The sequence below is a fragment of the Opisthorchis viverrini genome (assembly GCF_000715545.1).
Source record: "Opisthorchis viverrini unplaced genomic scaffold opera_v5_449, whole genome shotgun sequence".
Lineage (NCBI taxonomy): Eukaryota > Metazoa > Platyhelminthes > Trematoda > Opisthorchiida > Opisthorchiidae > Opisthorchis > Opisthorchis viverrini.
Window position 1 is genome coordinate 2333 of NW_008752109.1, and position 24679 is coordinate 27011.

The 24679-nt window shown below is 45.5% G+C and overlaps 2 protein-coding genes across 2 annotated transcripts; one reads left to right on the plus strand and one right to left on the minus strand.

Moving 5' to 3' along the window:
- Positions 1–224: 224 nt before the first annotated feature.
- T265_11127 (hypothetical protein) lies at positions 225–3991 on the minus strand (the record flags this gene model as incomplete). The annotated part of the gene is made up of 2 exons (XM_009177699.1): positions 225–377; positions 3947–3991. The coding sequence occupies 2 exons, from the start codon at positions 3989–3991 to the stop codon at positions 225–227; spliced, it is 198 nt and encodes a 65-aa protein (XP_009175963.1).
- A 6564-nt stretch (positions 3992–10555) lies between these two features.
- T265_15352 (hypothetical protein) lies at positions 10556–16394 on the plus strand (the record flags this gene model as incomplete). The annotated part of the gene is made up of 5 exons (XM_009177700.1): positions 10556–10685; positions 12060–12202; positions 13501–13670; positions 16052–16269; positions 16321–16394. Coding segments are annotated over 5 exons (732 nt in total), but the record flags the coding sequence as incomplete, so codon positions are not given.
- Between the last annotated feature and the right edge of the window lie 8285 nt (positions 16395–24679).

A 24679-nucleotide genomic window follows, 5' to 3' on the forward strand; every position in this document is an offset into this window, starting at 1 on the left:
ATCGATGTGGGCACAACGGGGTTGCCCACACGTAGTCACCTGCATTGTTTCAAATGTTTGGGTCTACATTTTTTGGCTGTATGACCAGAAAGCAGTTGGCTTGTTAGTCGGAACGGCAGCACAGAAGAACATTACAAAACAGCCTGAGTTATTACACAGAGTGACTTCTCGCCATTCTGGTGGGGACGGTCACGACACATTCATGTCATCCTCAGCTACGTTGTTTACCTCCAGACGGTTCGTGGTTCGAACCCAACCTCGGCATCTCGACTACTCCTTTCTAGGCTTGGGAAATCCGATAGTGTCTCAGACCTCGTGCTTACTTTGGGTTGCATGACAGCTAGGCATCGAAAGCGTGTTACAGCTGAACTGTGTGTCTCAAAGTAAAAATTGTACAAACGTTACACCAAGATTTATTTGAAGGTGTGAATAAATGGTAAGTTTCGATTAGCGCTACTGATAGTTTCTTTTCACGGGATTTACTGCATAAGGGAAGAACCATGAGAGATGTGAGATTGCTAACAAGCTTTGTGTCTGGGTGCTACCACCTTACGGATTTTTCGTCATTCTGTCCTTGCTTTCGTGTTTAGTATCGTTTTAATTTTTTTTTTCCGTTGTTCGAATAGCATTTACTTTTGCATTTTGCAGGTAGATATCTCGCATGAGTACTTTGTCAAATTCGTTCTTGGTTCAGCCGCCCAGTCAGCCGATTTGCGATAGAATCATCACATACAACAACAGAACTGCTGTGATCCCAGGCTACGAAGGGATCCCGCAAAATCTGTTGATCAATGTCGTCTCCTGGGTGGTACGCTGCTGAAAAATTCTTTATGAAGCTTGTAGTTACTTCTGTTTCTGTTCGCAGTTTTACGCAAGCTTGCTTGGAATTACGGCCAGATTGCATTATCAAAACCAAGAAGAATCAAGTGAGTCAATATTCGCAAACCCCATAGGCGTTGTCACCAAGGCTGCGAATTTCTGTATTATTCTGTATCATCTCGAGGAATGGGGTTGATGCGGACTGTGTCGATGGCTGGTCGGTATTTAGTTTGGGCGCTTACATTGCGCCTTCTTGGGATAAGTACAGTCTGTTTGATAGTTTTCTGCGAACGTTTTGGTCTAAAATTATCTATTAGGACCGCTAGATAGATAGATAGGTAATATCAACAAACTATTTGGAGTTGCGATCATCTCGAAGCTTCTGGTGAATTAGGTATTACTGGCCTCGTTTGTGGATCCACCCAAAACTCACAATCACAAAACCTTGGCACTATTTTAACCGGGCACGTTATTTACACCCATTAATTTCACACCACGATATCAGGTAGATTTCAAGCCGACGAAAACTTACTCATTGTATTTTCACTTGCTAACATTCTTGTGCCCACTCGCATCCTTCTGTCCAGTAAAGATATATGATCGGACTCAAATACCTGTCTAATTCGTATCTTTCGTTTCTGTGTAACGCACTTCAAGGAATCTGATGAGTTGTTTTCCTAACCCCTTCGGACTTTTTTGGTTACTCATTTGATGAGTGGGGGCAGTAGCAAATCTGTTTGAATCCCCTCGCCGAATTGACTCGAGGTGTACGTATCAGGGTTCCCTCCAATACAACGTTTATCTCAATTGGTTATACAGAGTGTCGTTTTCTTCTCCCACCCCAATAGTAGGCAGTAAATTTCATAGACTGACAACTCTGGTCTTTGTCTTTTCACCCAGCTGGACACTTTGACTGCAAACGTTTCACCCACCAATCGAGGGGATATCAGTGCTTTGTTGGGGAGCGTGGTCGGTGACTGTGCAAGATAGTGTGACAACTTACACAATTTCTCCAATAACACTTTCCTTACAGAGTATGAAAGAGTCATCGTCGCTATAAACCATTCAGCTGTTTTCACCACGGAAGATATGGGAGTATGATCAAGTTATCCTAGTTTTAATGGTAGATTTTGGAAGATAAGTTCAGCATTTGCAATCTTATCTCGTATTCATCGCCCACTTTGCCCCTGAACCAAACGTGCAGTCACCCTCTTGGCTTGTTCGATCCGGTTGTGTTTGTTTTGGATGCAAGGATATGTCACAGTTCCCTCATTCCTAACGTAGCTTCATAGGAGTAGCGTGAAGCACTTTAATTGGTACTGGAGTTAATTTTCTGAATAGTCGAGTTGCATGGACTGCTGTTTTGAGGGTCATCCTCGAGATTTCCGTTCCAATGAAGCCCCCTTGTTCCTGACCCACTGCCAACGCAGAAATATATACACTTATTTGAACTTTCGGGCGGGAGGCCCACGTCCCCATGTAAAACGTCGGGGTTGTCATTGTGACCGGTTTCCCGCCAGTTTCGTGTGATATGCGTACCTAAGTAATTTCTCAAGTGGATCACCGACAGATGAAAAAAAAACAACTTCTCTCCAGAGACGTAGACTGGCAAGTGTTCTCTTTAAGGGTGACTTCTCACGGGCACTCTGATTGACTAAGACCGTCACGAAGAGACTGGACCTTAGTTGACTAAGAATTCCATGATCCAACGAGGCATTGGGTGCACACCGAAATTGGGGATCCCACCGGCCTGTCTCCCACCCAAGGAAGTGACTTAAGGTCCTTACTTTCTGCCTCGAAACGCTATCGGATCACATGGCCAGATGAGCTTCAATTAATACCACTCAAAGACGCTGGCAGATTTTTGTGTTCCAGCTCGTCTAGGCTATTGAAACTAACTTGGTGACGACAATGCATTCTATGCAGCTGGATCCACTCAAAGAGGACCGCCTGTAGCGACTGCTCCGGTGGTTGGAGTATAAGTCTATCCAAGTTGTAACATAATCGCTAGCTTCGGTCATGCTGTGCTACTTAACCTCAGCGTTAGAGGTGTAAACTAGAGAAAGTAGTTCAGGATTTTGACCGTTTCGGGGTGTTAGCGGACACACCTTCACAGTACATCTAGTGTTTGAGTAGCACCATGCATGCCGACCAACAGTTGAGGTTTCCATCGGTTTCAAATGTGCCTTCGACTACCTGGATGAATAGGCTGTTCTGTATACATTTTGACAAAAGGGAATGCCCGTTGAGATTGTATGCCAAACCGAACCAAGTTGTGTACACCGTCAGGTTATGAATTTGTAGTATCACAGCACGTGAGAGTAATAAAACAAAGGAACGTGCCAGCCGATAAATGGGCCATTGACTTGTCGAAGACCCGTATCAAGGTCAGATGCGAGCGGGTTACGATTTGCAAGCATGTGCGCCAAGGTTGCTTTCGTGTTACGAGAAGTAGTAGTTAGTCGCCCCAAAATTGGTGTTAACGTTTGTTAGACAGTGAAACAGCTTCAAAGATTAGCATACATGAGCTGAGCATCACCCAGTAGAATTTTCTGAACTAAAATAGAGCAAGCCAGGAAATTTTTAGAAATAATGAATCCAATGGGGGCTGGTGGAACTGATCTCGGTTATCGAAACTGTGTTAGCTGCAGTGTACTCTGGCACACGGTTTTCAGCTGAAGAAAAACAGCACTGCAGTGGCTTGGTGGCAGCATCCGGTCAACACACAGTTCCAGGAAAACTATGGGGAATGAAAGAATGTATGCGCTTGAGATGTTATGAATAAGGTGATGCATAACGGACGGAATGATGAGAAAGCCGTATTGCTTTGCTCAAAACTGGCTCAGAGTACTTGGATCAAGAATAAGGTTAGGAAGTGGTTTGGTCACCATCAGTGTGCTTTGTATATATCTCATCAGGAGACTGATAACGAGACAAGGTCTTGAGAGTATGGAGGTAATTCTGAGAACCAGATAAGGGCAACGGGGACAATGTCTTCGGTATATTTGCGACCATTAAGGTCGGGGGCAACAGGCATTTGATATACATGAAAATAAAGCAAACGCCATAGTTGTATGAGACCGGGAAGTTTCTTGTCCGTGTGATGTCTGTCCAGCAAAGAACTTACCGATGTTGACTTCGTCATCGAGGTTAGTATCAGAAAGTACTCCATTTCAATACTTCCGGTCTCTAGGGCTTACAGTTAACTATTCAAAAGTTTCCTCACAACTCGCGTTTATCGTCACGGGTTGCACACACATGGAGTGCGCTATTGACATTGCTTCTGTTTAACGATTGCCTCCGGACAAACCACACTAAGTATAATCTCAAAGATGACCCTTTCTTTCGTCCTGTGTCTTACACTTCTCGCTTCCTATATCAGGATTTTTCCGCCTGTCTGATGGTCACAGTCTTCCATTCGAATGGGAGTTTTCCGTTTTTCAGAAAAATGGGGTGTACTATCACTAAGGCTGAAAACTCAGCCACCTCTTTCAGCTCTATACTGTTCCAACTTGACTGGAAGAACACCAACTTGAAGAGAAGGAAAGTCAATCGTGTTTCTGTTACGCATGGCTTACTGATCGGTTCTCATCACGAAAACAATTTTCTAATTATCCCGATTAGTAAGTTAGTAAGTTAAGAGTTAGCTTTGTGAATAACAAAGCAGACTTTGGATCTCGTCAACAGTGCCACTGCTAGCAAGAATGATACCAGTGGAAACAACTTCAGATTCACGCTACCCTAGCGCTTCAACTGAGCTTAAGCACGGCCAGTACGGGTACAAGCTTTCCACCGATGTCCTCTGTGGGTACAGATAAGCAAGATTCATTATTCAAGTGATCTGTTTTTCAGCTTTACAATCTGCGCGTAATTACTTGACCCAGTAAGCATGAGAATTTCAATTTTGTTCTGTCTAGGTGTTGCGATTTGCGAACGGGTTTGTAACTTCTATGTCGGTCCTTAGTTTTCCGCTCCGCTCACAATGGTGTGACGGACTGTTCCACGAGAATCCACCAGAATCTTCGTGAAGCGACGATAAGTGCGGACTTATAAATGTCCAATCCTGGACGCTGCTTTTCTGGCCAATCAGGGTATGCCTTCGTTCGCTACTCAACCGGCTCGCGGTACATCCGTTTAATCCATGTGCTTGGTTATTTAGTGACTCGCCTCCGGACCGTAGACTAGCCACCTAGTAAGCACTCCTAATTCATGACCGACCTGTGTATAACATTCAGTAGCACTGAGATAATGCAGATCAGCCGGTGTGGTTTTACAGCCATATCTTGATTTCGGTTCCACTAGCTTCCCTATTATCATGACAGTGTCCGAGTGTGTAACACGCTCAGAAAAAGGCATTTGAAGCCAGTCCCAGCGGTTTGTTTTGAATGATGAGAACCAACCAGTGGACCATGTGTAACAGCAGCGCGACGGAGTCTTCTCCTCTGGAAGTTATCCTTCAGAATTTAGATGTTATACTTCCTTCAGTCAGTCCTTCAGTGGGAATTTTGTAGAGGTTGCAATGCTGTCTGGTCAAGGTGATTTTTATGGGTGCGGTAGCTGTACCCGATAAGTATTGTAATGTCTGTAATGTCATTACAGTAAACCAAAGCAGTTCTGGCGCCATCTTTTGAGCTAAGACAGGACCATAGTAATGTGCTAAAACCAGTGCCTTGTCTCCATTGATCATGGCAGTGTTGAACAGAAGGCAAATCATAAGGTTGGTGTGGTTGATCAGAGCGTGAACGCATATACGCATGAACACGCGATTACTCGTATGTGTGATTGGAAACGCTGCAAAATACTGTTGTTTATGCTTGACAGTGGTGTTGTCAATTCCTATCCAGACTGCTGTAATGAGTATTTGGAGTTGTAGGCACCTCAGAATGATTGCAATAGACTTGCATTAGTTGGAACCGACTGAATGGTCATCATTTTCGGAAAAGTTTGGTGATGGTCGGTAGATTTATTGCTGGGCTTAGCTGATTGGTTCTCTTTCCACCTTAAATCTCGACCAACCTCCTAACTTGATCACTTGGCCTGACGACGCTTTTGTGTCAAAATCGTAACGTTGCCCAGCAATAAATCTACCGATTGCTACCAAACTTTTCCGAAAAAGACTAGCACTGAGGTCATTCTCCGGAAGGTCCGTGGTTCGAACTTGACACCTGCATCTCGACTTTCCCTGTCAACCTGGGCAACCTGTCAGTACTCCAGCCATCGTGCTTCCTTTGGATGACATGGCAGCTAGGCACCGAAGGAGTGTTACAGCTGAACGGTCATTTATTTTTTTCATTCCCCATCCACTGTCGTTCTTCTATTCACAATAGAACTTACAAATAAATTGTGGTTGCACGGCAGAGGAGCATCATCGGTGAAACCTAACGTTGTGCCGTCGATGATGATGACAATGTGGCTACTGGTTGTATCGTAAGCCGTCTTCATTTCACCGAAGCGTCATGAAAGTAAACATCTGCGGAACGTTGATTCTCATTGGACTATTTGTTACGTGACGTGACTGCTAGATCCACTTAAGCAGTGGTGACATATAATCCAGTAATTATGAGCCTTACCGACCCGAATGACGATTTTTCGGCATAGGTACTGGACTCTATTAACACCTCATGACACGTGTCTAAGGTACCAGTTGGGGTTATCGTGGTACTTTTACATACGCATAATCACTAGGTGCTCTGTTTCTTGCTCATGCTGGTGGCAGCTTGAAAGAAAAATCAGTCAACAAGCTGTGATTTATGTTTTTCGATGTTGTGTCTGTTTGTGAATCATATATGTTTTTGTCCGCATTCAAGGTGAGCCCACGGCAGGTACCTTATCATCATGTAGAGCACACTGACGCCTCAATCCTGTACAATCAGCGCTTGTTTGAAAACCCCACTGTGAAGGAAGAGTGCGAAGGGATAAGGTAGGGACCCAACACCATCTTATTACAATTATTCCGAAGTGCTTACATCCTCAGATATCTATTCAGATATCCTGTATAGAAACTGACAGTAAGAAGGCCATTGACATCGATTGACAGACAGGCTCAGAAGGTCACGTGGCTCCTATCCTGGAAGGCGGGATGCACCGGGTTTTCATAATAACCATCCCCATCACCCATCTGATAGGTCAAACGTCGACCACCCCTATGCTAGCACCACGATGAACTAGCATGTACAATACATGATCAGATCAGCACAGCTTCCGGCTCTGGACACATCCCCCGTTTGACCCCCTGCTGCACAACCGGACAATCGTTCCTCGTTATCCTCGTTGGTGGTTCGCTGGCACCAGCCCACATTAGCTGTAGCTTCAGGACTCATTTCTATCACTCTTAGAGGCCGCATCGCAGAACCATACGATGCATACTGTAGCCTTGTAAATATGCCTCTTGTGGTGGACGGATGTGCCTGTTTGTCACCATAAAGCAACAACCATGGTCTGAGCGATTCATGCCTCCGTCAGAGTTAACACGGACTTCAGGCTACATAAGACGCTCCATAGTTTTCAGTGCTTCTGTTTATTATATTCAGTCCAAGAGCATGGTTTTAGGTTTTTTGGAAGTGAGCCTGCCTATTATCCAAAAAACCCTCCGGTTCATGTTTTCTTCGTTAATAATTTCATATAAACGACACGGTTTGCATGGGGAACCATTCGATTATTGTGGTTTTTAGACATTCCAGCGTTATAACTGACTCGCCGATCACCAAATTCGTGTAGTGAGAGTGGGCATCTTTTTCTTACACAATTTTTCTTAAGCAAGTTTTTGAGGAGTTTCCCATTTACTGTCACACGTCCGCGTGTATTTGGGTGCAATAAACTTATTACATTTACGGACTTCATATATTCCTTGCTGAGCAAGTTTCTTTAGGAGTCAAACGTACTCTGGTAGTGCAGAGATACTAACTTATGGGCCCCTTCCTGTTCTAGCAGCTGACAGTGTGTGAAGACGTGGTCAACATGTCCTACTGCTCTTATGGCAATTCTTCAGTGGAAATCAACACAGCGGAGGACAAATGACGCTAAGATTCTCGTCATAAGCTAATCAATGTATGTTTGCCACGTTCACTGCGGACCCACTTGAAAATGAGCACGACTTCCCCAGTCGTCTGGAGCACCTCTCAAATACAGGCGAAGAATTTAGACAACTGAGGACCATACTTTCATCCGTGAACAACCCTGGTGGGAGGTAGCACTGAGCATGAGCTCGGTGGCGTTCGAGCAGAGAGGCTTCCGTGTTCATTTTCGGGAGTCGAGATAGCTCAATGTTTAAGGCGCGAACTTACTGACCGGACGGTCCATGGTTCCAACCCAACTCTGCATCTCAACTGCTCCTCCCTAGGCTTGGGTAACATAACAGTATCTTAGCCCTTGTGCTTCCTCCGGGTGGCATGGAAGCTAGGCACATAAAAGGTGTTACACCTGAATGAATACCTTTTTGTCCGATTCGAGAATCCTATTGAATGGCAGCAGATGGCCACACTGCTGCGACCGAGAAGTTGAAAGACTGTAACGGGTTGTGGGCTGTCGAAGAGTTTTGAGCCACCTTATGAGCAGTGTTTTCCGTCGAGGAAAAAAGCAACGGGTAACATGTTTGCAGGCATTGCCAAATAAACCGCTCGGGGCCGACTATCAGCGGTATATAGTCTAGCGAAAATCCTCCCACCTGCGACCTTAAGACGCCACCGACCGTACAGCCTGTTATAGTGGCTTCTTGATTACTAGCAATGCACAATCGGGAACGAGAGGACAGTGGTTGATGGTCGGTTCAACAACCGTATCCTGGCCTTGCATTCATGTTTCAGGTACGCAACATATACCAATTTCAAACCAGGTCAGTTCTCGAATCTGAGTATTGCTTCCTATCTGATTCAGTGTACGAATATTCAGTATAGCTGGAGAGACCGTGGTCCGGGATTAAAGATTGCTTTGTAGGTACCGAAGGTTACGGGCACTGGCTGATTTGCTGATGCCGCTGATGAGGGCGATTGAAGACGAGGGGATTGTCAGTCAAAACGGGTGGGTTTACAAGGTGAAGGGGAAATAGATCCGGAAGGCGTTAGCAGCAGCATGTTTTCGTGTACAACTCTTGCTGTGCCTGGGAAATAAGGCGTCGAGAATGGTGACACGATATGGCAGTCGTTGTGACAAGAGGTCAATTATTGTTGTGTGCATCATGGTTGTGCACGCGCTGGTAGACTTCCAAGGCCGCCACCCCTAAACCGCCAAACGGCTATGGTCTTCAACAGAATCCTTAGGCTCGAGAGCTCAGTTTCAAGTGGCGTTTAGACACGAAGGTCTTTTTTAAAAAGGAAGTCGCCACATATGTTCCACCTCTCAGCCTCGATGGTTAAGAGTCTTCTAAACAGTAACCACCCTAGTGCAGTTCATACATCCCCAATATGGCCCATGGGGTATGGCTGTGCCCAAACTTGCAAGGTCCTGCCTCTTCGTGATGCTGAAATTTAGTTGTCATATAGATTAACACCCCCTTTAGCCTGCTAGTATTCCGAACTCTCACCTTCAGCCAGTTATTCCACCTTCAGGCAACGCTACTCAGAATGATTCTCGTTAGCTTTCAAGCAATTTTTCAGCTGGCAAAAAATTGCGAGTCCTATTTCCGGCTGCACTATTCCTGTTATCACCACGTGTATTCTTGTTTGGAGTTTTCCAATAACAAGGCTGGGTCCCAATGACCCAGTGAATACCGTTTGCTATTTACCTCCATCTTTGTGCTTCCACGGTCGTCTCCCTTTTTTTAGGTGGGCGCCCTTGTTCTTTTCCGAAGTGCGCAGGTCCACGATGGAAACAGACTCAATCGACAGCATTGACATAAATTACACCATGCATGATCACGTATGTATCGTTTTTATCTATCCAACAGTATCGCTCTGATGATTACACTTACTTTACAGGGCTTCTGGTTTTGGCTTCGTACCTGTTTCACGTTGACGTGAGTCATTGCTCATCAGCTGTTGGATATTCTACATTTTTCATCAATAAGGTCTGATCATCGAGTCTCATTTTCGTTACCGACACTGTGAGGTTATATCATCATCGTCATCAAGTCAATCGATCAGTCGTCGTCATCGCCACGCAGCCATTACCATCAGCCATGAGGGAGGAAATCTCTAGTGAAGAGTGGGGGGACGGAAGGGTAGGTACTTCGTGCCGAGAAGACCTATGTCCATATGGAAAACATCTTTGGCCAGTATCAAAATCTACACATTTGATCATCACCCAACGTAAGCCCAATGCACGACAGCACGTGAACTTTAGCTAGGTAGTCTGGCTAGGAAACGACAATGTGTAGCTCACTGGCATTGGTTGCATGCCAAGATTTCTAACAGTCGGTATGGAAAAGCCTGGAAGCTCTGCGTTGCTGCTTCGTCCTCGTTGTGAACTGAACAGGAAACCTAAAGTTTAAATGAATGGTCAAATTGAAGTCTTTTGGCAAGGTTTGAAAAGAGTCCACAAAGAGTTACAGTTTGGGGTGGAACGGCGACGCGAGAGCGAAATATTTGTGGATTTCGAGAGGCTGAATTTATATGCTTTCAGTACTTTCCTTCCTCAGATGCCTGTAAGATCAGCATTTGAATTGCCGATGGTTTGCTTCAACCAGGGGTAAGACAGATCCTTGAGAAGGGAATGGAATCCGAAAAGTCATGAGTAGGCCCATAAACAGAAGGAATTTGAAGGTACCTCGTGCCCCTTAAAAATAATAAAAGTAATCGTTAAGCTGTAAATTCCTTTCGGGGCCTAGCTGCCATACCACCCGAAGGAAAAACGAGGGCTGAGATACTGCCGGGTTGCCCAAGCCTAAACAGAAGTCGAGATGCAGAGGTAGGGCTCGAACCACGGACCTTCCGGTCAGTAAATTCGCGCTTTAAGCGCTGAGCTTTCTCGCCCCCCTCGTGCCTCTTGGAACGCGTACGTTACCCGGCTGTTCTGAGAGGGCAACGCTAGAGAGTATCTCAGTCGGCGTTTTTTCAGGAAACTTCTGATATTGGTCATCAAATCCGGATGTATTTCCCATATCGGCATCCTAACAATCAGATCATTGTGCCATACCCTGGATGTGCCCAATGCAGATAACCCGACCCGTGAAGTGCAACCGAGGAAATTACATGGCACCTGGACCCACACCGGTAGTCTCCCAAGAGAGCATTTTTCACAAGGTCTTGTAGTGACCTTAAGAACTCATTTGCATTGTAGTAGCTTTTTAGATATACACATACGATTGTGCGGTACTCGCACAGTTTTTCTTTGAAAAGAGTTGATTGCTTGAACTACTGAGAATTACGGAGAGAGTTCTGGTACACAGAATGGGAAGAATACCTGAAATTTAAGACTGACATCCTCGGGGATAGAAAATATTGACAGGCTCACAATCACAACGACGTTTTAGGGTGCGACTTTTGCATTTCTTAGCCACATCTCCCATGAAACCTCGCTGCAGCTTGGTTGATCTGTTTGATTTCTTTGTTATAGTATCTGTGTGAAACGCTCATTGATCACCTGATACTCTTACTATACAGTGCTCATCTGTCCAGTGTAAGAGCGTGTCAGATTGATCTTTACAGGGATATCTGCCGCAGGGGTCGACTAGATGGGCGTGATAGCTGCCGTATCAGTATGATGCGCCTACTTATATGGGTGAAGAAGCAAGTGGTGGCTCTCTAGCGCTTTATTAGAAACACATAAATCGTGCTACAGTTGTACGTAGTTAAGTAACATGAAGTTTTTTTTTATCCCAACAGCGTACTCGATGGAAGAAATCTAAATGCGGTTCGACCAATCTGCTAGCGCATTCACGCCGAATCATCCGTTATGTTCTTCAGAACGCTACTCTGTTTAATTTCCTTCTTCAAGTATGCCTGTTACTATTACTACTGCCACTTCTTACGGGGTTTCGCCGAGGCCAGCGACATGCAGACATCTTGTTCATTCTGACTACCTGAGATGCTGTGGTACTACGAATTTTTTTCCAGTGGTTGCTATTACCTCACGCTGATAAGGTATTAGGTTATCAGGTGGGATTGTATTGCATACGCACTAGATTGTATCTCGGTTGGTGACTAAGCTTTGTACCTCTGGAGTATCATTTATTGGCTTCCAACATTTAAACTACGTTCCGACGCACAATCCATTTGGACGGCAAGCTTTCTTTCAAATAATTTACTTGGTTATTTGTTCAACGTGATAATAGACCCCATTCCGGTCCTTTAATTCAACTTCATAAGGGCTTCCGACGTGGAGCGCACTGCTGGACTCGATGCAGTGCATTATCTTCGCTTCTTGTCCTACTTGATTGCTTACACTGCCGTGACAATGGTTTTCTGCTTGACCGTCATACTGCCATTGAATATAAAGGGAACGTTAAAATGTGAGTTCAATCTGTTGACTTATTCTGTAAAGGCTAAAGTAGTACTCCCTAAGCATATATAATGAGTCACTAACTTGGGAGTGTGTGACGCTCCAATGAGAAGAAATGTAACTCGGCGTTCATTAGCACAACACACGCGGATTGAATGAGTATCATCCACAACTTGATGTGACTCGGTACACTTTTCACTATTCAATCTTCCGTTCATCGCATATAGCCTGGTACGTAACTACGTGCCGCATGCAACACCCTATCTGTTGAATATCTTTTTACGTCATTTGAAGACCTCTCAACACGAAACCTGCTAATTCCGGGCTCCGTTTGGAAGAACCTAAATGTGATGAAAATTACGGGACTTTATGATTATACGCCCGACCATCCTAAACCTACTTAATATGATATAATAAGCGCGTTATTGATTTTCGAAACATCCGTGTGAAGAGATTCGTTTCTCAAAAGCTTCTGGATGATTAGCATTGGGATTACGTTTTATTCGAATCAGGTTCACTGATCAGTCTGTATTATAGAGCCGTTTCAAAAACATGATAACTTCGATCATCGTTGGTAGAACTCATTGCGCCCTCAAACAAAAGATGCGTCTAGTGTGTATTGTGCAGGTTAACTGAGAGATCCAGCGCAGTTAGTTGCAGCCGTCCCATCTAACAGGTTACCATTTCGGCTCAGATCTTTCGCTTCGTTGCATAGTAGCTGACCGCAGATGTCAAAACTGACAAGACGTTAAACCCTGGGATATTGGCTTATCTGACTTAACATCACCTGTAGAAGTGTCCTGGAAATCGCGACGTTTCAGCATGGATACTCAGGCCTCATTTGTGGATCTACTTTGTCAGAGAGGGTACAGTAACCTGGATCGAAACCACGGATGGTGGGCGTATTGTGGTCTGTAATATAAAAGTGCGAGCTGTCTGGCTCCGCAGGACCGACGGAGACACCCAATGAAGTAGTCGGGCAAACTAAACAACCAGTCTCATGTTCAAATCATTGTGGCAATATGCAAACCACTTTTATGTTTCTATTTTCCTCTGAACCTAACCCCGTGTTTTTGTGACTATGATTCGTTTGAAGCTTACCCACTCCACTGTGCCCCGTTTAGTCGCTAACTACTTCCATCGATAAATGTTATCGCATTGTGTTCACATGCTCATTAAACTGTTATTTTATTCCAAACATAGGACCCCCATTAGTAAGCGACAGGGACTACCATTCAATACATTTTTCATTGATAGGCATATACAGGTATCCTTTAGGCTTTTCCTTCCCTTCATTTTGTTTTTAAGCTCCGGACCTTCAAAGTTTCGGGGTTACCACCATATCCAACCTTCCTGGGGAATCGCAAGTCCTCTGGGCTCATGTCGTATTCGGTTTCTTGTATTTCATTGTGGCCTTCTTCTTGATGCAGCACTTTTCGAAAATGCTTTGGCATGAGGTGCCAAAGGCGAAGATTGTGGTAAGTTTTCGAGTTCGGACTGATAATCTTCATGTACAGAGGTAATTTTTTGAAACATTTAATCAGCAGAGGTGTGCGACTGACACTCATTTGTCAGCGCTTCCTCAAGCCTGTAACCCTACCGAAAAACAAGCTGCACCTATTGAACTATCTTGGGGCCATAATAAAAAAACAGTGCAAACAGCATAATCCTACCCGTACCGAAACAGTTAGGATATGAGGGTTTCTGAAATCTACGAATCATGATGATTCCATGAGATGGACTCCTAACATGCAAAATTCAGCGGATTATAGGCTAGCTGGCTGGTCGGTGGGTATGTCTACTTAACTCTGTCCAGAAATGTTTGACATATCACTATCTGAAGCCTCATGAATTGTCGTATATTAGAAGATATTTTCGCCAGTTCCCTGGCGATTCTTCTGTTGACATTGACTCCCCACTTTTCGTCACGAGAGACGGTCGATTGTCTGTATTCTTATTATCAGTCAAAACGTTCAACTCAGTCGTCAGTTGAACCCATTAAATACCTCATTTTATCGTTCACAGAAAATGTCCGCCTTAATTGCGCAGTCACAATGAACATTTTCCAGCAGCACTCACCCAACGCACAGTTGAGCTTTGCCTCAATGACCAAGAGGTTCACATTCCGGTCTGCCTGTATTGGGGCTGCTGAATCATGTGCCTCGCGTGTTACCTACCAGTTGACTTGCGGTTGTGGTGTCGTTTACGTCGTCAGAAGGTTTGACGTCCCACACAAAGAACAGCTCAGTGCCATCCGAAAAGAATAGTACGAGCGAGCGAGTGACAGTTACACAAAACAATCAATCCCCCAACCTCTGGGATAATCGCCATCATGACGTGTAATGGAAAGCGGCCACTTAATTGATCCATTCAACTTGTCCTCGACACTGCTTCTCAATCCACTGAAGAATTCCAGAATTCGATGAATAGATCAGCCTTGTGCGCGCAGGTGTTCGTAGAATCTTATTCTATCTAGGAATTAGCCTTACTTCCACTCCCTCTGGTAAACAATATATTGTTTTATTGTTTTTTGTCCTTATAACCCTGTCTTATATGTTGTATGTTTTGCAAATGAAAGGTTAGGAAGCTGAATTAGCTGAATAGCCTGTGTACTCTCCGTCAACAGGGCTCTTCCACAGTATCGAATCCACACCGAGATCTATCGCTAATCGCGGTCACCCTGGTGATCAAATCACACCACAGGTGGTGGTGATGTTTGGTAAGCAGAAATGCGCGCACTTATTGCGATGTTTACGGGAAGTGAGCAGTGCTATAGCGGCCGAACAAAACGTGTTGCTGCGGAGGCAAACACTCCGCGGGTGAACCACGTACCGACGATAATTGCTTGTTGACTGGCAGACAAAATTGGATTGTGTATACTTCTAGGTGTTTTACTTCTGCCTGATGGACCATCCATGTCAGTCAGTGACAAGTGTAACAAAACATGGCGCATGGTACACGGTGTACTAAATTTAGATGGGTAAAAATGAAAACAAAACAACCAGCAGCCAATGTTTAGTGCCACAAGCGCAGCGCGATTTGATGAAAACCGCAGTTGAGGGAATCCCACCTTCGACGGACTGCAAAGGTGTTTGTTGTCCTGCAATCAATGTACGTCTGGTACCAGTTAGCTTAGCCTATTAGTTTTACAGAATCGTGTTTTTCAATGATAAATAAACGGAACGTTCAGTTGTAATACCCCTTCGGTGCCTAGCTGCCATACCAATAGAAGAAAGCACGAGGGTTGAGATGCTGTCAGGTTGCCCAAACCTAGACAGGAGAGGTCGAGCTGCAGAGGTCGTGTTCGAACTGCGAACATTCCGGTCAGTGAATTCGCGCTCTTATCACTGAGCCACTTCGTCCTCGTGTTTTCCAATTGGAAATAGCATTCTGTGACAGGATTTAGGAAGAAGGTTAGAAGGAACTTGGTATGTTCGAAGTACTGGGACTACTAAAAGAGTCCTGCTTACTTATTGCATTTCTAATAATGGCGTTCTACACTTCGTTTCCTTCATGCTCCCGCGTCGGTGTAGGTGCCTCAGACCGTTGATCTCCTGCCGGAGTCGTAGCAGTTTCCCCAACTACATAGATACCCCATATTTGCACTTTCCAAAAGCGGGAGAATCATTATCATCAAGTGCTGACGTTCAGTGGTTATCGCTACAGTTTCGTTCGCCGATGAATTCGGGAGATGTGATAGATAACTACGCATTGGAGGCGGTAGTTGATATAATTGATGCGTAAATACAAGGTTGTTAGTGGAGCTTTAATTGAGAAGATTGGGAGGCTATACAGTGAAGGCAACAGTTTGGATGCAAGAGGGCCATTGAGGTACTGAGCTGTCTGACACTGTCTCTAGCCATTGGTGTGTCCCACCTCCGGGTCCCCATCCAGGGATAGGGCAATGGCCAGTGCAGCTGAGTTTGCTTGTAATGGCGGTCCTATTTCGCTGTCTAGTCATTGTTTGACCTCTACTAGTTCATTTCAACCCTTCACGCCGCTGCGCGAAAAGGGCCCTTCGAGGAATTCGGTCAACTGGCATACAAAGCACGTGACCAAGCCAGCGCAACCTGTGTAGTGTGATCAGTTCATCTATCGTTGGCGAGTTATTTATTCGACATACTTCAGCATTACTGATCAGGTGTCCCCAAAAGCGTCGGACAATGCTCCGAAGACCGATGGTCAAACACTGAAAGTATTTTGACGTCCTCGGCCTGCAGCGGCCAGGTTACTGATCCGTATAATAACAGGAAGCGCACGGCAGCATTCTAGACTCCACTATTGACGGATAAGCTGATGTCAGACCTACACCACAGGTGGTGCGCGTTCACGATTGCTGTTCTGGCCTTCCCAATCTGGATAGAAATATCATCTTTGGCCAGACCGACCGGACTGACACAGCTGCCCAGGTACACAAATTTGTTTACCACCTCAGTCGGCTCATCAGCAAGCATGAGGTTAGGGTTCGAGCCCATCCAATCTTTCCGACCAATAGAAGAAAGCACGAGGGTTGAGATGCTGTCAGGTTGCCCAAACCTAGACAGGAGAGGTCGAGCTGCAGAGGTCGTGTTCGAACTGCGAACATTCCGGTCAGTGAATTCGCGCTCTTATCACTGAGCCACTTCGTCCTCGTGTTTTCCAATTGGAAATAGCATTCTGTGACAGGATTTAGGAAGAAGGTTAGAAGGAACTTGGTATGTTCGAAGTACTGGGACTACTAAAAGAGTCCTGCTTACTTATTGCATTTCTAATAATGGCGTTCTACACTTCGTTTCCTTCATGCTCCCGCGTCGGTGTAGGTGCCTCAGACCGTTGATCTCCTGCCGGAGTCGTAGCAGTTTCCCCAACTACATAGATACCCCATATTTGCACTTTCCAAAAGCGGGAGAATCATTATCATCAAGTGCTGACGTTCAGTGGTTATCGCTACAGTTTCGTTCGCCGATGAATTCGGGAGATGTGATAGATAACTACGCATTGGAGGCGGTAGTTGATATAATTGATGCGTAAATACAAGGTTGTTAGTGGAGCTTTAATTGAGAAGATTGGGAGGCTATACAGTGAAGGCAACAGTTTGGATGCAAGAGGGCCATTGAGGTACTGAGCTGTCTGACACTGTCTCTAGCCATTGGTGTGTCCCACCTCCGGGTCCCCATCCAGGGATAGGGCAATGGCCAGTGCAGCTGAGTTTGCTTGTAATGGCGGTCCTATTTCGCTGTCTAGTCATTGTTTGACCTCTACTAGTTCATTTCAACCCTTCACGCCGCTGCGCGAAAAGGGCCCTTCGAGGAATTCGGTCAACTGGCATACAAAGCACGTGACCAAGCCAGCGCAACCTGTGTAGTGTGATCAGTTCATCTATCGTTGGCGAGTTATTTATTCGACATACTTCAGCATTACTGATCAGGTGTCCCCAAAAGCGTCGGACAATGCTCCGAAGACCGATGGTCAAACACTGAAAGTATTTTGACGTCCTCGGCCTGCAGCGGCCAGGTTACTGATCCGTATAATAACAGGAAGCGCACGGCAGCATTCTAGACTCCACTATTGACGGATAAGCTGATGTCAGACCTACACCACAGGTGGTGCGCGTTCACGATTGCTGTTCTGGCCTTCCCAATCTGGATAGAAATATCATCTTTGGCCAGACCGACCGGACTGACACAGCTGCCCAGGTACACAAATTTGTTTACCACCTCAGTCGGCTCATCAGCAAGCATGAGGTTAGGGTTCGAGCCCATCCAATCTTTCCGCAACACCTTATACTTCGCAGGCATGAATCGCATGGCAAAAAGTGAGGCGGAATTATTTCGTTTATTTGGTGTTGTCTGCATTACAGTGGCGTCAGACCCAAGATTATGTACTGTCTGTGTACTTGATATCGGTAAACAAACGCCCCGGGGACATTTTGACCCCACAGGCATAAGAGGCTGGTAGTGAGTCTTCCACAAGTGTATCAACGACGAAGTTGAACAGGAAAGGTAAAAGAGGGCAGCGTACCCCTTTTTGGTGATTGGGATAAATATAGATGCACCCCATTCTGTAGGAGTTTATCTTCATTCCATACTCCACCAATGAGTTTTGTCTGGTAAGTCACCAAGGTTTCTCTGCCTTCTTTGAAAAGGGTCGAATGCAGACCGATCGGTCCTGCTTCCTTCTCACATTTCTGTGCGGATATCTCGTATTTTGTTGCTTTTTCTGACGGGTGACTAGGGTTTATATTCCAGTCGCCCGTGTAAACTGCCTCCAGAGGTTGTGTTGCGGGAGGCCAACTAAACGGCTCTTCGAAGTATCCGGCCCATCTCTGCAGTCGCTTTTCGACCAGTTATTCGAAGAGCCGTCCTTTTCGCTTATCCTTTAACTAACCTGTGGCCAGTCGATCGCATCAATTGGTCTATCACATGGCTGTTCCCTGTAGCAAATCTTCCCCATCTCGATCTTTCGATATCCACCAAAGCTCTCGGTCTTCCCTTAGGCTCTTCATTATTTGGTGTCTAAGGGATTTGCGTGCGTTGGTTGCCCGTTGGCATGAATGTCCTGGCTTCAATCAGGACTAGCGATCTCAGTGGTATTCAATGGTCAATTGGTCGTATCAGTAAAGTCAGACGCACAGCACTGAACGCCTTTAGCATGCTTCTTCACACTACCATGCTTCATCAACGTGTTCGCTATCAAGACACTGTTGGTTTACTGTAAAGAGTAGTTGAGCTAGCTCAGGTCGATACTGTTGTGCTAAGTTAGTTCTAGAAAACAACGGATTGGCATGTTTCTGGTTGACTTTCGACGGCCTAAAGGGAAAAAAACCGTCAGGCGTGCACGCATAATGGCCTGATCGGAATCATGTTGTGTACCCCAGAAGGGACGCCAGTCTTGAATTGTGGCCCTCCACCGATGACTGATGGCCACGCGATCCAACTGGATCCACAGTTGATTTGCAGTTGGTGGCCGCCAGGATACGCAATGCAAACGTTTGTGCTGAAAGTCCGGGCTGACCAGAAACAGTTCATGATCAGCACGCAACTGGAAGAGTCGCTCTCCGTTGTCTGTGCGGCGAGCATCGACTCCGAATCGACTGCCAAAATGTGATTTCAAGGAACTCAGACGACCGAATTGAGCATTCATGTCACCCACAAAGGTCAGATTGTCAGTGTTTCTTGCTCGACGAATGAGCCCGGATAACCGTTGGTGTAACGGTGATACTAGTGATGGGGAGGCATGCGAGTGGTATGTTTTCTCGTAAATCCGCTTTGTGTCTCTTGAAAAGTGAGATCCATTGCGGAATTTGTGGAGTCGCTTTGTAGCATGTGCTTGAAATTGAGCAACAGTCAATGAATATCCAGGAAATTTCAGGAAGACGCGTTCAAAGAGAGGATGGATATTCAGGTTTTGTAAACAAGATGCATATGAGAGTTTTGCTTCCCTGTTCAATAGTCTGTAGCTGTTGAGTTGGCATTTTTCAATAAACAACTCCGCAGCGAAGGCCTTCTTCCTTTCATCAGTAGAAAGTATCCTTTCTAGCGTCAAAACCACAGTCTGTCGGGGCATAAGTCGGCAATGCAAACGGGTATCGCTTTTCATGTCGAGAAGCATTGAGCTTGGTTGTGCTGGATAACCGGAAGGCGCAAAGACGACTGTTCACTGGGATCCAATCCAACAAAACGCGTTCAGCCCTGGGGCTGGGCGCAACTCCCACGCCATATATTCCACGAGTCATTGCTTCTGGATCACCAAACACATGAAGGGAGAAATGTGGAAGAGCTGAGTTAGTCCTTTGCGTTTTGAGATGGCTAGCCGCGCTTGGGTCTTGTATGGTTGTTTCAGAGGAACAGCATACATCAACCTTAAGTGAGTATGACGTTTCCGCGAGCATTGCCTGTTTACCGATTTCACAGGCTACAGACGTTAAAAGCTCCTTTGTAAAAAATAAGGGATCTTGTGGATTTTTGTTTATTGTTATTGGGCAGCCGGCCGTATATGGCACATCGGTCAGATAGCTGACAGTCGAGTGACCAAGCAACGTGTGTTTGTGTGATGGGAAGGGGTTGGGGAACTGTGCGGGTAAATGATACTTACCGGTTGCCTAGGCACTGGAAACGGTACTCCACCCTGAATCTTTGACTCAAAAGTCTAACCCACAAGGGAGTGGAAGGATGTTGGGTTTTGTTCGGGGACTCTGTCCCTAGGCCCTGACTTAGAGGCCTGACCCGCGAGGCAGTGCGGTCTAATTTGGGGACCCTTCTCGGATCCGATGACTCCATAATCTGACCTGACCTGCAGAGGGTTGGCATAATTCGGGGGCGCTGGGAGTAAGATATTACCGTCTGATTCCTGATGCTGCTGCGCACACCAGGTGCTTCTTGCGTAACACCAGACCCTTTAAAAGTTTTAAAAGTATTTCGACGGTACCGAATAACGAGCTGGTGGTCACGTCGACCGCTAGGACGATCAAATCTTGCAAATTTAAGACCAACCTTTTCTAACCCGTCGTTTTTTTGAGTGAAAGCAGTATCGCTGCTCCCATAAGTATGCACATGCTGGACACCTGAATGAAACACCTTATTGTAGACTTTATCACTCTGTAATACAGTTTCTCACAATATGTGGACTCGCTGTCCTTCGTCGGCTGCTCTCCTTTGGGCTGTTCGGCATGGTTGAATACTAGGGAACTGAGTCGCAGCCATTGTAGCCTGCAAGATCATTGCAGCATTGAAGGCTGACTATCACGACCAGCTGACAGCTATAGGTCAGGGGTGGAGATCCAGGTGGTGGGCCGATCCAACGGAAGTATCTTAGGTCTGAAATACATAGCGCAAGTCGACTAAAAGTCCACGTAATTTCAATTAGACTAACCAGCTTGTCGTAATATTTACAGTCCCACACAGAGCAACGAAATTTATCAATGGCACCCCAGAAGAATCAGCAATTCAAGTGTCCTGAAGCGGGAAATCGAAATGATTTTGCACCCACACTAACCGACACACAACACTGATCTAGGGTGCTGATTGAAGATGTGACCGATTGGTTGTCTGTTCGCCTAAAAGCCGACCAATATAGCAATCTTCCCATTTGGTCTGATGAAGATGTTGTGCCATAAAACAAAAAGTTCTAAATCTGTCGATTGTTTATCTTCTGAAAAATTCGAAGCAGCTCCCCAGCACGGAATTGCAAATAGCACGCCGCGTTGCAAGTAAGCGTAACACCCTAGATGTATTTTGCTGCAACTTTTCGCATGTGTACGGCAGTCAGAATAACAAGCAACCAATAGAAATACTATTGACCAAGAAAAGAATTGTCGTTTAGTAGATAAGTATTCCAACGATCAAAGTAGCGCAAACAAGACATAATTGCTCCTGTTTACACAGCTCCATTTGGCGGTTTATCCGCGACAGATTCCCCTGAGAATCGAAATCACCGTCTGCAAGATCTGTGGAGCAGGATTTCTAATACAATGTCTGTATTTGTAAAGTGTCTAGTTTCTGACGGTCTCATGCAACGGTGTCTTCCATTTGTCAGACATTTATGAACCACCAGGCATTAGGTACTCGGCGACTAATTCATATAGTTCGAAAAATCTTCGCTTTAGCGCTGTGGGTTTCCTTAAGTTGCTCTAGAATTTTCAATAGATTGGACTGTGTTGGCACCGGGTTTACTCTGTTTCTCAACCAGTGGCTTTCATCCCGGGACTTCGACGTGCCAACCGGCTCGAAGAATACCTGGAAATGTGCCATGTTGTAGGCAAATGTTGATCTTTTGTTCGATTTTATTGCCCTTATCTATCACACCATATTCGTTCATGGTCAGTGTTTTTCAGCTCCGACATGTGTAACGGGATTCAGAAGCTGAAGAAGCTTTAAGACTGGATTTTTGAAGCCGGTCGACCTTAAGTGCGAAACAGACAACATGTTCTCGCGCGCTTCTCATATGTGGCACAAAGATTCCTGTCCGGTTTTTGTGTCAAGCGTGTCACCAACTATGTGTTCCTGCTGACCCCCAGTTTTCTTTCGTTTTTCCTGTACTGCAGTCTATACCGTGCGTTTATAATGACTTTTCCTGCTTGACGTTGAACTGCTCACCACTTTGTCTGCAAGAGGAAGATCAGCATATCTTGCTTTTCAAACATGAAGTTCCGAAGTTTACTTCAGGCAGTCACTATCTTGTTTGGTCTTGATAGCGACGTCATGAACGTTATGGCATACCTTTGTTCAACTCAACCTCGGCTTTCAGAATGCAATTGATTCGTTTCGTTGAATTTCTTACGTGCTGGTTTCGTTCTTTTCCTGATAGTCTCATCGCACCTTGATGATTTCTGGGATATCACGGTCACATTGTCAACGTGATCTAATCTCTCGTCATTTCAGGTGAGGCGCGTATCGAATATTGTCAACCTGTTGTTCTAATGTGATTGCAAAGCACTGAGGAATCTTGATTAGTATATCAGAGAAGTCGGTAACTTGTTATAGTACATGAAGAATGGTTGGTATACTCCAAGATGTGTCGTCTGTTAGGATGAGCTACGAGTAAGTGTCGATTGTGCGTCTTATTTTAGCAACCAAAGTTTGAAAACACGATTCCGACTCACTTGGTTGTAAAAATTCAAATGTGTACAAAATTCGAGTGTTACTTTTTCCAATGGCTTCTTCGTCCTGTGAGTGAATTCAATTTATCATGAAAAGTTGTTTCATCCGTATTGCGATCATCAGAAGTGCACACTTAACGAAACTCTAGAGATTTTCGAACCCGCGACCTCTTGGCTATCAGTTCAATCATTCAGCCGTTCGACCATTTGCGGCTGATTGTTAGTGATTAACTTTCCCTTACGCTGGAAATATCGCCGCTCATCCTTCGGTCACAATATCCACATCAGCTAGTGACATATTGAGTGGTTGCTCGAGCAACAGCTCACTGGTTTGTCAGTCTTAGAATCGAATACCTGAAGCTTCATTTGTCACGAAATCGTAATTGCTGAAATACCCCGATAGGGGTGATAGGCCAGTATAAAATATTGGCGGTTAGCTGTCATAGAGCTATGCGAAAACAATGCCCTAGTAAAGAAAAAGAGTGATAAAGCTGAACTTTAGGGACTCAGTTCAAAAGAAGCTTCATGTTTTTGAGGTAAGCCTTCAAAAACGAGACGCTGGCAAGCGGAATTAAATATTCATTTGCGAGTTGATATTATATAAACAAGACATACAAAAGAAGTACTCCTTTGTAGTATTATTGGACCGGATGCAACGCACAAAGACCGCCTTGTGTGTTGGTGTTGAATTAAGGTAGGCATAATCAGACTGACTCGACACGCTCTGTGGACCTTTTCCAACACAAGCTCTAAATACACCAACAGACCGACTTTCGCCAGGCTGCCCGGATAAGTAGCGACAAAACGATCGTTGCTGGGCTCGGATACTCGCCTCGTTCTGCAGGTCTCATATCCAACAAAAATTAAAGTAATAAGTGATATTCGTTCAGCCGTACCGTCTTTTCGGTGCCTAGCTTCCTTACCATCTGAAGAAAGCACGAGGGCTGAGATACTCAAGTTGCATGGAGAATTACGTTAACCTCATATATGAAATTACGGTGATCACACAGCACTTGACCTGATAACAGTTGCTTTCCTCTCACGTTGCCACGCAACCTGTCGCCCGCGATCGTCCCACCACCATGGGTTTCGGAGTCGACAACACAGCGCTGGGCGTGCATTGCGTGTCCCCACCAGCTCAACCTACCAGACTTTATCCGTTGCTGTTTGGGCAACTGTGGGGGCGAGATGGCCCAAGTGGTTAGAGCGCGAATTTATTGACCGGAAGGTTCGTGGTTCGAATCCGACCTCCGCCACTCGACTTCCCTGTCTAGGCTTGGGCAACCTGGCAGTATCCCAGCCCTCGTGCTTCCTTCGGGTGGCATGGCAGCTAGGCACCGGAAGGGCTCAACCTACCAGACTTTATCCGTTGCTGTTTGGGCAACTGTGGGGGCGAGATGGCCCAAGTGGTTAGAGCGCGAATTTATTGACCGGAAGGTTCGTGGTTCGAATCCGACCTCCGCCACTCGACTTCCCTGTCTAGGCTTGGGCAACCTGGCAGTATCCCAGCCCTCGTGCTTCCTTCGGGTGGCATGGCAGCTAGGCACTGGAAGGGTGCTACAGCTGAACGCTTTTGGCAATTATTCGGTTACGCCGCATTTCGTTGCAGAAACGCTGCAGCCAGGTAATTCCTATGCAACACCGATACCAATGATAAAACGCTTGCAGGTGACTTAAATCTTCAACTCGGGGGAGCAAGTCTTGCAGCCATAGATTAAGGTTACCTTGTACATACTGTCCTTTAAATTCAGTGAATTTCGCGGCAAACGACAAGTGGGCAAGCATTGCTCGTGCTTTAATGATGCATGGACTGCCCCTTCCTGCTACAGCATCATCATGTCTTAAGCACTTACCAAAGCTCGTCAATCGATAGCTTTACTCAGTTTCCTCATCTCTGGGCGTGAATAGGAT